We start from the raw sequence: 13,590 nt of genomic DNA, 5'->3' as shown, positions 1-13,590 counted from the left end.
TTTTGTTTGATTCCTAAGAACTCCTGTGCTCTTATTATGAATATTACAGGGTCAAATTTTGCAATTACATAGTGTGAAATTCACTTATGGAATAAAATTGTTCGTGTCCTTATTATAAAACAAGCTGATACACGTCAACTTTTAAATTCAAATGTGCGCTTTTTAAACATGAATTTAAATGTAACTATCTACAGTGTAATTTACGCCAGTCTAGCATAGTTTTCATCATCTATATATTTAATGGAACACCCTGTATATTTTTATGTTTTTAAAAGATCTTTAACAACCTGATCTTAACAAACTATATTGTGTATGTAAGTATATCTAACAAGCCTTTTGGGCTCATTTCTGGATGGATAATTTCCATCGTTTTAGCTGTCTAAGCAACAGTCTAACAAACAGTCTTTTTGTCGTGCTTGTCAGTTCTTCTCCACTTCTTGCAATGACAACTACATCACCAGCATACGCCAAGCATTGGTGTTCCTTGTAAAAAAGAGTTCCGGACCTATTTATCCCACTATCCCTCACAATTTTTTCCAGAGCTATCTTGAATAACAATGTGGGCAATGGGTCTCCTTGACGAACTCCTTTTTGCACTTCGAATTCTTCTGAGACTGTACCATTGCATTTTACACCACAAATGGTTTTTTACTAATATTATTATTTTTGTTGGTGCTTGGAACTCATTTAGCGTTTCTATTACTTTATGTCTGTCTATTGTATCGTAATCAACCTTGTAATCAATGAACAGTACGTGTGCTGGAATATTGTAATCATAGGAATATTGTAATCATATTGTGATCAGGATTTGTTTAAACATGAAAATTTGTTAGGTTGTTGATGTTTTCTTGCGAAATCCTCCTGGTATTCTCCTAGACTCTTCTCCACATATTTTTCTAGTCATTTTTTGATAAGTATGGTGAGCACTTTGTATATTATCTCTAACAAACATATTTCAACTATAACAAACATATAGTTTGCGCATTGAGGTATATCTCCCTTTTTGTGTATGAGCATTATAATGGACTTGTTTTTTAGTGAGACCTGTCCTCCGTGTTTTAAGTTCTCACAATGCCACTCTAACCGGAGCTTTTGTGATTTTTCATATCTTTTATTATTTCTTTAATTTCTTCTTTTGTGGAATTATTATTTTATAGGAACTATATTGTAACGGATAAGGTTATTTTTGATCTTCCCTGTTCCAACCTGATAACCGTTCCAACTCAAACCATGTTCTCGAAATCACCGAGACGTGATACACGGGGATAGGTGTTTCAGAACTTATGCGAAGGACGTTCGAAATACTGGTGAAATAGAGATTAGTCTAGACGCCAGAGGGGTCACCGCGTCCTTTTCAATTATGATGGACAAACTATACGGTTTCTTATGGATTTTTGGCTGCTGATTACGAATTTCGAGGGTGGATTTTGATCCGAGTGGTCAAAAAATCGTTATAAACAATTTAATTGTTTATAAGGCTCTGGCTCATAAACTAAAAGAGATAAAAAAAATGTTTCAAATGAAATTTATTCCTTAATAAAAAACGAAGAAAAAACGTTTACTAAACTTAAATTCAACAATTAGAACTCAAGATATTGTAAAATTATTGCACAATACAAATCGCAAATTGCAAAATAAGTATTTTTCGAAGCTTTATCGATCGTAACTCGGCTTCTACTAATTCAAATGAGCCTTAGAAGATCTCATTTTAAAGCATATAATAGGCTTCCAAAGTTTGTTAAATCACTTTTTCTTCATTTGTTTTAGTACCTTAGTAGTTTGTAGTAGTTCATAAGTTATACCGTTTGAACAGTGGTGTCATGGTGCGGGAACGCGCGGGATCGCCGTTTCGGCACTGGTTAAGAAAAGAAAAAAAAATAAATAGAGAATTTAGGTTTTGTAAACAAAAATTAGCAGTGCGTTCCGGCATTGCGTTCCGGCACTGCTAATTTTGCCATGACACCACTGCGTTTGAAGTTATAATTTTCTTAAAGAAATTGTACAATAATTTGTTTATAAGGGTTTCAAACAAATTTGAGCTATAAACAGTTATACTTTAATTAACAATAATGATATAAAAACTCAAAAGGAACAATTATAGCTTATGTAAATGTTCGTAGGTGTATTTTTGGCCAAGATATCGATATTTTAATGGCGCGCTATGAGGCGCAAGATCGGCTCACAGTCAAGTAAGTGACGAAATTCGTAGCCAAAATATCTATATCTTGGGCAAAATTAAACTTCGAACATTTTCAGAAGCTCAAGTTGTTTCTTATGAGTTCTTCTATCATTATTGTTAATTAAAATATAAATTTTTATAGCTCAAATTTGTTTGAAACCCTTATAAACAAATTAATGTACAATTTTTTTAAGAAAATTATAAATTCAAACGGGTATAACTTTAAAACAAATGAAGATAAAGTAATTTCACAAACTTTGTTTGGAAGCCTATTAATTAAGCTTTAAAATGAGATTATCAAAGACTCATTTGCATTCGTAGAAGCCGAGCTACGATCGATAAAGCTTCGAAAAATACTTATTTGCAATTTGCAATTTGTATTGTGCACTAATTTTGCAATATCTTGAGTTCTAATTGTTGGATTTAAGTTTAGTAAAAGTTTTTTCTTCGCTTTTTATTAAGGAGCAAATTTTATTTGAAACATTTTTTTATCTTTTAGTTTATGAGCCGGAGCCTTATAAACAATGAAATTGTTTATAACAATTTTTTGACCCCTCGGATCGAAATCCATCCTCGAAATTCGTAATCAGCAGCCAAAAATCCATAAGAAACCATTGAGTTTGTCCATCAGAATTGAAAAGGACACAGTGACCTCTATTTGGCGCCTAGACTAGATAGACAAATCCTTCTTCTGAAATTTTCTACTACTCATTTTCTTTTAAATAGAAACGCTGTTGTTAGTATAGTTAGTTAAGGTAAATTCGAACTGTAAAGTTGTAAATAAATAGTTGTATATAAGCGAACCCATAGTTTTATTTATTAAACTTGCACAATATTATGTAGGTGGGTATATAAATAGGATTATTAGATCTGGCTATTTATCAATTTAATAAAATGGAAAGCGTAATTTCCAAATAAAATTAGACAAATGTAATGGTTCACCAATGAACACTTCCAACTCGCCCTAAAAGAGGTTATTATAATATTTTTGTACATCATCATCATCATCATCATCATCCAGCCTTCTGCATCCAAAGTTGAACATAGGCCTCCCCTAATTTCTTCCAGTTTTGTCGATCTTGGGCTTTCTGCAACCAATTCCCAGCAATCCTTTTGACGTCGTCTGTCCATCGTGTAGGTGGTCTACCTCTACTTCTTCTGTCTTCTCTTGGTCTCCACACTGTAATTTTTTGGGTCCACCTCCCGTCCTTAATTCTGTCTACATGGCCTGCCCAATTCCACTTCAGCCATGCTACTCGCTCTATGATATCTGTGACGCCTGTCCTTCTTCTGATTTCTTCTGAGTGTTTCTGACTCAGTGTTTCTGACACTGTCTCTGAGAGTCAGTCCAAATAGTGACCGTTCCATTCTTCGTTGGGTCACTCTAAGGTTCGTTCCTGTGGCCTGGGTTAACGATAATGTTTCGGCGCCGTAAGTCATGACTGGAAGCACACATTGGTTGAACGTCTTCCTTTTCAAATAATTTGGCAAGTTGCTCTTGAAGATGTCTGATAGAGCTCCATATGCGGCCCATGCTAAGGTGATCCTTCTCTGTAATTCGGCAGTTTGATTGTCCCTGGCAATTTGGATTTCATGCCCTAAGTATTTATATTTATTGTCCAATGCTATTTCGTTGACGTCGACTTTTGGATTTTCGCTTGGTACCAGGTTTGTCGTGTATTGTGTCTTTCCAAAATTTATTTTAAACCAACTTTTTTACAGGCGGCATCTAACTCAGTAAGCATGGTTCTAATCTCTTTTAAGTTGTCTGTTATAAGAACTATGTCGTCTGCTAATCGTAGGTGGGAGAGCCTTTCACCGTCGACATTTATTCCTTTGGCGTCCCACTCCAATTGTTTGAAAGCATGTTCAAGTACTGCCGTAAAGAGTTTGGGAGATAACGTATCTCCCTGTCTAATTCCTCTTTTGATTTTTATAGATTTGGTATCTTTGTGTAGTCGAACGGTCATGGTTGCCTTATTGTATATGTTCGCTATCAGTTTGAAGTACCGATAATCTATACGACTTTCCTCCAATGCTCAATGCTCTCATTATGTTGTTAATTTCTATCGTATCAAATGCTGTGCGAAAGTCCACGAAAACCAGGATCAATGGTCGGTTGTATTTGATAGATTTTTCTATAATTCCTTTTATGCAGTGTAGGTGGTCGTTAGTGCCAAAGTTTTTCCTAAACCTCGCCTGTTCTCTAGGTTGGTAAAAATACAATTTTGTTCTCATTCTATTTGTTATTATTCTTGTGAATAACTTGTAGAGGTGGTCTAATAGGCTTATGGGCCGGTAATTCTCGAGGTCTGTTAGATCAACATCCGATAAAAGATTAGTGAGTCCAATAAAGAATGTCTGATCCTTTAAAAAACATTGCGTCTCCAAAAAAAGATCCAAAATATCATGTGATATTATGTGACCTTAATGTTTGTTTTGAAATAATGGTATGATTCTTTTCTCTGCTTCATTACCTGACGCATGTACGGTGGCCACTCTTATTTTAAGATCTCGCGCTTTCCACAATCTGATGCAAATTTTGTAATTACTGATATTTGCCTTTTTTAATTGCATTTTGAAATAATAGAACCAGGAACCAAATTGAATTGCCTTTGCTTTTGTTGAATTTGTTAAGGTGCTGGAAATCTTGTTTATTTTTGAGCCTACTTTCTGTTGGTTTGAAATTTTTTTAGTATTAGATCCATTTTGCTTAGTAGTTTCGTAGTTTGTAGGAATTGTGGTATTATCTGAAAATCTAAGATTGCAAATGAAGGGTACAGACAAAGAAGGTGCTATGTAAATTTTTTCAAAAAATGAGTTTCTGGTCCCCTCTGTTAGCCAGCAATCTCGACTACCATTCTATAAATCAATCACCGCTATGAACGTGCTCAGTCAAAAATAACAACATATTTTAATTTCTCTAGTCAGGCTAAGTCATGTTGTGCAGTCCCTCGCGGTCCCGGCGAAAAAAGTGCTATGCCATGTTGGGTACACGTAGGCTGATGTCATCACTGTAATTCCAGCAAATTTATTAAATAAACGAGTTTTCGTCAGTGCATAAATAATTACAAACACCAGAGAGTCTTAACCTTTAAAACCATTTTTCTCGAAACTTATTATTTTGACATAGCACCTTCTTTGCCTGTACCCTTCAAATGGTTCCTTCACCGACATTAATTACATCCTCCTGCTTTTAGGTCCTGGTTACGCTACTCCACTTGATGCCATGAAAAATGGCCCAAAAGAAAAGCTTATGTACGTAGTTTGCATTAATCCAAATGAAGGGGAAGATAAAACCGATCTTTTGGCGACGGTAGACGTTGATCCGGAGTCACCGACATATTGCCAGGTGAGATATATGTTAAGTAATTAGGTAATATATAGTTAACAACATTGATTCTGCAGTACTTATTCTCTAAATTTATGAATTATCTTCTTTTCATGTGCATTTTTCAGTGCGTCACAAATGATAGAAAAAAGGTAAGTCCGTGATAATACACATTTATGACATTTATTCTAACATGATATTTTAGTTAAATCTGACAGTTGTCACATTTTATTTGCAATTTGGCATAAAAACAAATCAATTGTGTTTATTGCATTTATAAAATGGTATTTTCTTTGATTTGTATAGTCTTATAAATTGTACAGATTATATTCGTAGATATATTATATAATTCGCAAATTATATTATTTTCGATTATAGCGCCATCTGTTGACAACTAGAATAAATGTTATAAATGTCACCGACGGAATGTAATCACCGACGTGCGTTTTTTTTCTGTCACATACAATTTAATGCGTTAGAAAGTAATCGAAAAACTGTGACGCACTGAAAGATCCTCATGAGAAAAAGCATATATGAATCTAAATCTAAATAATTATCTTTTCAGATTATCCATCGTTTAAGAACTGGTCACAAGAACGATGAGCTTCACCACTCTGGTTGGAATGTCTGTTCCAGCTGTCACAGTTCCACAGGCTGTTGTAATGGTCTTGTCAGGGACAAACTTATTCTACCGGCTTTGGGATCTGACAGGATTTACGTAGTGGATGTTGGAAAGAATCCAAAGGCACCAGAATTTCACAAAGTAATAAATTTAAAAAATTACTTTTATACAGGGTGTTTGTAAATAAGTATGAAAAACTTTAAGATCAGCTAATTCTACCTGAAAAAATAATGCCGGTTTGCTCTATAAACATATGTGCGCAAATGCTTCGTTTCCGAGATACGGGGTGTTGAAATTTTTATTTCAAAGTACCAATTTATTTATTGCTCTAAGACCAGTAGGGCTATGAAAATGAAATTTGGTGAGTTTTAGGAGGTAGTTATTGCGCATTTTTGACATACAATTAAGAATTTTGTATTCATCATTGGCGCGCATACGGGTAATAGTTTGATTTTTTTAAAGAAAAAAATAGTACGCCACTGAGATATTTCAAATTAAAGATTATTTTTAAATTCCTCGTTTAATTTTTGATAAAAAAGCTTTCTTGCCTTTTTTCATATGGTGCACCGTTTTTATGCAGCAAAATAAAACATCTTGACGCGTATTTTTCATTTCTTAATACATGCATTATCAAGAACTATCCAATATAATGAACAATAACAGAAAATATTACTAATAAGATTTTAACTAGGTGCAAAGCTGCAAGAAATGTTTAAAATGATCTCCTTTATAGGTAACAGAAGAATTTTATATTCATCATTGGCGTGCGTACGCGTAATGGTCTGAATTTTTTTAAGAAAAAAATAGTATGCCTCTGAGATATGTCAAACTAAAAATCAGTTTTGAATCCCTCGTTCAATTTACGACAAAAAATCTTTCCTGCCTTTTTTTCATACAAGGCGCCGTTTTTATACAAAAAATAAAACATCTTGACGCTTACAATGTATTTGAGGTAGTTTCCATGTGCATAGAAACTTAGTTCAAATACTTTGTAAACATTAAGATGTTTTAAGGAGGTCATTTTTAACATTTGTTGTAGCTCTGCACCTAGTTAAAATCTTATTAGTAATATTTTCTGTTATTGTTCCAGTTTAGTATTATTATATTGGATATTTCTTGATAATGTATTAAAAAATTAAAAATAGGCGTCAAGATGTTTTATTTTTCTGCATAAAAACGGTGAACCATATGAAAAAAAGACAAGAAGGGTTTTTTATCATAAATTAGACGTGGAATTTAAAAATAATTTTTAATTCGAAATATCTCAGTGGCGTACTATTTTTTCTTTAAAAAATTCAGACCATTACCCGTAGGCGCGCCAATGATGAATACAAAATTCTTAATTGTATGTCAAAAAATGCACAATAACTACTTCTTAAAACAAACCAAATTTCATTTTCATAGTTTAACCGGTCTTTAACCGGAGCAGTAAATAAATGGGCACTTTGTAATAAAAATTTCAACACTCCGTATTTCGGAAACGAAGCATTTGCGGACATACGTTTATAGATAAAACGATCATTATTTGTTCATGTAGAATTGCTCCTTAAAGTTTGTCATACTTATTTACTAATACCCTGTATTAGTACTTTCTATACTGTTTTCTCATAGTTCAAGTCACGAGCATTTAACTATTTTTTGGCCGCCTAAAAATTCAGCTGTTTGTCTCCTAAGTACGCCAACAGACGTTGTCGTTAATGATTTCTACCTTCTGATTTATTAATCTGCAATATTTAGATTCAACGAATTATTAAAATAGATAAAAAAAACCTAAATTTTAAGCGTCTAATCAAAGGTTTTAATTCTCGAGAATCAAAGTTATGGAAAAGCTCGAGAATCAAAGATATATAAGTTAACAATTTATACGAGACGTTATACAATAATGTTAGTAAGTTTGCCTCTGCAGACTTGTTTATATTGTTTTTAATTTTACATCAGACAAAAGAATAATATTTCAAATCTAATATAGATTATAGAAGGAACCGAGATGAGACGTTTCAACTGCAGGACTCCCCATACTGCTCATTGTTTAGCCAGTGGAGAGGTTATGATCTCAACCATGGGAGATAACGAAGGAAACGCGAAATGTGATTTTATTTTATTGGATGGCAAAACTTTTGAAGTCAAAGGTATGTTAATCATTTATTCCTAAAAATAAATACTTTAATCAGTATTCGATATATTCAGACTTTCAAAAGTAAAATTAAGAGAATATGATAAATGAATGAATCCATGTTATGAAATGTCGCTTTAGGCACAGTGCCTCTTCTAGGTTGGGGGTAATCTTGGGGTAGTAAAAAGTCACTGTTCCCAACCCCTCTCGGACCAGCTTCTTTTCCTTTGTGTCGTTGTTTGCAGTACCAAGTCTGCCACGAAAGTACAAGTCTATTTGTAACAAACGTTTTCTTTAAGTATGTAAAGATTTTTCTTTCTTCTTCTGAAGGTTTTCTTTGATTTTTGGCATTAATCTTTTTTGGCAAACGCGTGGAGGCTAGCCGTGGCTAGATTCTCACCTAGGAGCAGATATCATTGCGCAATGCGATTAGGAATGCACATAGAACTAGCGCTCCCACTGTTCTTGCTCCCGCCATCATCCACCCCTGAATGTAGTCTCTCCCAGCTGCTTCCATCTTTCTTTATCTTGCGCCAATATATCCACTGTTTACTTGCCATTGCTCTTATGCCATCTACCCATCTCTTCTTGTTGTCTTTCCTGGTCTTATTGTCTTCATTCTAGATTCTCTGTATTCCTCGTATACGTACATAGTGTAATAAATAGAGGTGTCCATATACAACATTTTCGTACATCTTTTAGGAATTTATAATTGCATTTTCGGATTGTCTTCTTATCCATTACCAATATTTTTAATTCAAGTGTACTGCTTTCATTACCTTATCTAACGCCACTTTTATCTGGAGCCATATGTTTTGTATATTTTATATAACGCCGTATGTTTTATCTCTCCTTTTTTATCTTTGTGTCTATTAGCATGGTTATAATCTTATAATGTATCGAATGTTTGTTCATTATCAAAGAACTGAATACATATTTTTATTGTTCTCTGTAAATCAATTTATCGAATCTTGTACTCGATATCAAACTTATTAATTTGTTAAGTTAGGTAATTAAGTTTTCATAAATTTTGGGGATTCTTTCTTCTTCTTACGTTGCCCATTCTTTCCGGATGTTGACGATCGGCATGGCTGTCCTAACTTTGCGTGCTGTTATTCCAAGTAGTCCTATTGTAGATTTATTGAACCGCTTTCTCAGGCTTTAAAGCCAAGATATTCTTGCAACAATGAGTTGCAACAAGCCATATCTCTGTTCATTTCTCATAACATGGCCAACATATTCTAATTTGCACTCTTTGAATGTGTTAATAATCTAGCATTCCTTGACCATTTTACGCAGGACCTCAACATTAGTCATACGATCCACCCATGAAATTTTCAAAATGCTGTAAGTCTGTAACACCACTTCTCAAAGGCCTCGAACTTTCTTAAAGAAACTTCAGAAAATGTGTATGTAACCGGTTCTATTGCGTTCTACGCCTTCCGGTACCCAATCACCAAGCCTGTCGATCTAGCCAGTCTCTTTCTTGTAGATTTCTTTCTGACATGGCTTTTGTAATTCCTTGTTTCCAGTCTTTCATCTCCCATTCGTTGAACGTGTCCGTACCAAGTGAGTTTTTTCCGTTGTACCTATTGTTTTCTGCTTACCTACTTTTTCTCTGATCTTTTCATTTCGAACATGGTCACATTTCTATATTCTGGCAGCTCTTCTAAAAAAATCCATTTCGGTAGTAAGCAGCTTATTTTCGGTTTGTTTTGTCATTTGCCACACTTCGGAGCCATACGTTAAAATTGGTTTCAGCATAACGTCGTACATCCTCTTTTTGTATTTAAGGTTATGTTATGTTGCCACAAGACAGGGTATGGTTTAGGGCTCTAGTAACCTTTCTAGCCTTCGTCACTCTAGCATCTATACTGGGTTCCGTTCTTCCACTATTTGTTTTAATCCCTAGATATATACTCTGTACAACCCCTGATGTAGTCACTTCCGTCAAGATCTAGGTCTTCCTGTTGTATTTGGTCCCGATGTGCAGAGCTGGGCAATACCCGGGTACAAGTAATCTAATTTTGTACTCTGAGTACATTTTGGGTACTTAGTACCCGGCATCGAGTACATTTTCAATAAAGTACCCGGTACTCGTACCCGTAGCATATGGGTAAAATACCCGGGTCCCGCGTTTATTATACGAGTACATTTTCCGAGTACTTTTTGCAAGTCTAAACTTGTCGCTGCATGTGAGAGAGCAAATTAATAGCCACACGCAAAAACGCGTATTCAAATTTGATTTAATAGTATTCTAACACTATGGTAATTAAAATTTATATTGAGATATTTTTTAATTTAGTTTTTTATTATGTTTCGAATGATGCATAGTGAGAAAAATTTTGATAGTAATTTAACCCGCGAGTAGTCGCGCTCACTTCTGTAACGTGAAGAGTCGCGTGTTAGATTTCATCTCACAATACGAATTTAAATACGAATTTACAACAAATTTTTATTTTATAGTATTTTTATTTACTTGCTATGTTAGAAATATCATTTCTAACAATTATTAAAGCTATACAATTGGCTCTCCCCAAAGCCATAAATTCCACAAAAAGAAGAAGAAAAAAACCTTCCTCGAGGCACTTACGAAATTTTTTCAAAATTGCAAAATTGTTCATCAATTTATCGCGAAAAAGGATAAAATGTGAGATTCTATCTAACGGCGCGACTACTCGCGGGTTAAAGAAAAAATGTGGATTAGGCCACTGTTGCTTTATTTAAAATTGTTGGATAGGCCAAGTTTTTTACCAATAAGTACTGAATTCTTAATTTTTTAGTTACTTAAAATGTATGTTATGTGATAATTAAACCTACCTTCATTAATATAAAAGAAAATTCGTAGGTAATCCATTTTGCATTAAGGTTAGAGCACTTTTATTAAATATTTATAATAATAAACACAAAAAGGTGCTACTATAGATAGTATTTGCACAAAATAATGAAAGAAGAAATCGATCTCGTTCCAGATACATACTTTGTTGTTGATAATCAAGACTTAACTAATTATGTAAATCTACCTGTTCATTTTATTTATTGAAAAAATGGGTTGATATTTGCATATAAGTACCCTGGGAAAAGTTTTATTCACATAAAGTGTTATTCACATAATCAAAGAATAATACACCATCGTGGGTGGTGTATTCTTTGACATAATAAAATAAACTAAATAATTTGCATTAAGTTTATTGCGTATTTCTCAAAATACTATTCTTCTTCTTCATGTGCCGTGCTCGATTATCGAACGTTGGCTATCAAATTGGCTATAGCAATTTTGTTAACGGCAGCTCGGAAAAGGGATGCAGAGGATCTGTTATACCATTCTCTCAGGTTTTTAAGCCATGACATTCTTCTTCGACCTGGCCCTCTTCTTCCGTCTACCTTGCCTTGTATTATTAAATGGAGTATATTATATCTCTCTGGGTGTCGCATAACATGGCCAAAATATTCAATTTTTCGATTTTTAACTGTTCTGACGACTTCTGTGACTTTTCCCATCCGGTGCAAAACAACTTCGTTACGAACTCTATCCACCCAACTTATTCGTAGGATTCTTCGGTATACCCAAATTTCAAAGGCTTCCAATTTCTTGAGAAGAGTATCTGTTAAAGTCCAACCTTCGACACCGTACAAAAGAGTAGAGAACACATAACATCTCACTAATCTAATTTTAAGATTCAAAGTAATGTTGTTTCCACATAAAAGTTTCTTTATCTTAAAGAATGCAGCTCTGGCCTTCTCTATACGTATTCTAATTTCTTTGCTTATATCCCAGTTCTCATTTAGATTACAACCAAGGTAGGTGATACTGTTAGTTCTCTCTAATTGTTCACCATAAGCTGTTACTACTTCCGGTTGTATTGGCGTCTTACTGACAACCATCACCTTGGTCTTTGCGGTGTTTAGCTTGAGTCCATATTCATCACACGTTGTGGTAATCCTATTAATCAGATGTTGAAGTTCTTCATAATTGCTCGCAAAATACTATTAGGTAGTAAAAATTTTTATTATTACTTAGCAATATACATTTTTGGTATGTTTGGGTCGTCACGTCGTATCGTCTTTCATCATTGTGTACAAAGCCTTCCGAGAAAATATTATGGTAATTCGTTCGGTTCTGCGCATGACGCCAATACGTGACTAGTTAGCAGCGCCAATTTGAAATAACCTATGGATAACATGAGTGGAAGCATTCTGGTAACAAAATTACGGATTATTTATGTTAAATTTCCTTTTACCAAACGTAGTGATAAAGTAATGGATATAAACTTTTGTGAATTATGGATTTATTAAAGATAAAATAGGCAAATGTGCACTTAAAATAGTGATGTTTTCATTAAAATTATTAACACACTAATATGACATTCACTGAATACAATGGGTGCGTTCGGACGACCATAGCGGCTGGCTGCCAGCAGAAATCGGCTGAGTGGTTGCATCCAGCCGTGATAGGGAAAGCTTAGTAAATCTCTCAGCGGCTGGCTTCCAGCGGTGACGTCTGACAGCTACTGCTGGCTCAGCTGTCCAGCCGCTGTGGTCGTCCGAACGCACCCAATGAGAAAAACCATATTAATACCTACTAAATTTCAACACTTTCCGTTATTAAAAAGGTTTTTCGCATCTACATCAGTCCCGTCTTTGGGAGGATGTGGAATCTTATTTTCGTTAGAGGTTTGGTCATCACAACTGTAACTTGTTCTGCAGGGAAAATTTGTGTGAAGCCTTTTTAGTTTGATCACAATTTCTTAGGTTATATCTTCCTGTTTCCATATCTACCGATTCTTTTATGGTCATCTTCACCATTCTGTGACATTATTTCATTATCTATCTCATTTTGTTCTAATTGAGAAATAGCTATATAATCATGGTCATTTTTAGAATTATTTTCTATAAGGAGGTATTGTAGAGGCAATTGAACCCGTTTCTGACAACCAGTTTTTCCAAATGTTTAACATCTCTTGCCAATGTGACCTTATTCTCATCCTCAACAAAAATTCTGTATGTTCTTCGTCTAAACCAATCAAATAACGTTTGATTGCCTTTTTGTCAATTTTCTTTCTTGTTTGAACTGGAAGTTGTGCATAACAGGTTGTAGCTATGATTCTTAGATGATTTATTCTATGTCTCTTACCTATTATCCAGAGCTCTTGTTAATACTAAATTTCAACATAAACTTAATACTTCCTTTTCAAGCTTTAATAGGTTTTTGGGTTAAATAAAAAATAGAATACATTTAACAAAACACTTTTTATTAACTTTAATAAACAAAAATGTGTTAATTATGTTGTATTTGCAAACCCGATGACATATAAATACTAATAACAATCGTTGAAAGCTTACAA

General features: G+C 34.2%; 2 protein-coding genes across 2 annotated transcripts in view; one reads left to right on the top strand and one right to left on the bottom strand.

Annotated features, from left to right (window-relative positions):
• LOC114327867 (cuticle protein 64) overlaps positions 1 to 13,590 on the bottom strand; it is a 159,826-nt gene that overhangs the window by 96,580 nt on the left and 49,656 nt on the right. The window lies entirely within an intron of this gene.
• The window catches only part of LOC114327870 (methanethiol oxidase), a 39,486-nt gene that overhangs the window by 3,638 nt on the left and 22,258 nt on the right, over positions 1 to 13,590 (top strand). The window contains exons 2-4 of the mRNA XM_028276583.1: positions 5,380 to 5,531; positions 6,076 to 6,273; positions 8,102 to 8,261. Of these exons, the coding sequence (XP_028132384.1) occupies positions 5,380 to 5,531; positions 6,076 to 6,273; positions 8,102 to 8,261 (510 nt within the window). The remainder of the gene's footprint in view (positions 1 to 5,379; positions 5,532 to 6,075; positions 6,274 to 8,101; positions 8,262 to 13,590) is intronic.

The sequence above is a fragment of the Diabrotica virgifera genome, chromosome 3, assembly GCF_917563875.1.
Source record: "Diabrotica virgifera virgifera chromosome 3, PGI_DIABVI_V3a".
NCBI lineage: Eukaryota > Metazoa > Arthropoda > Insecta > Coleoptera > Chrysomelidae > Diabrotica > Diabrotica virgifera.
The sequence above is the reverse complement of the archived record's forward strand: the minus strand, read 5'-3'. Positions and strand labels throughout refer to the sequence as shown.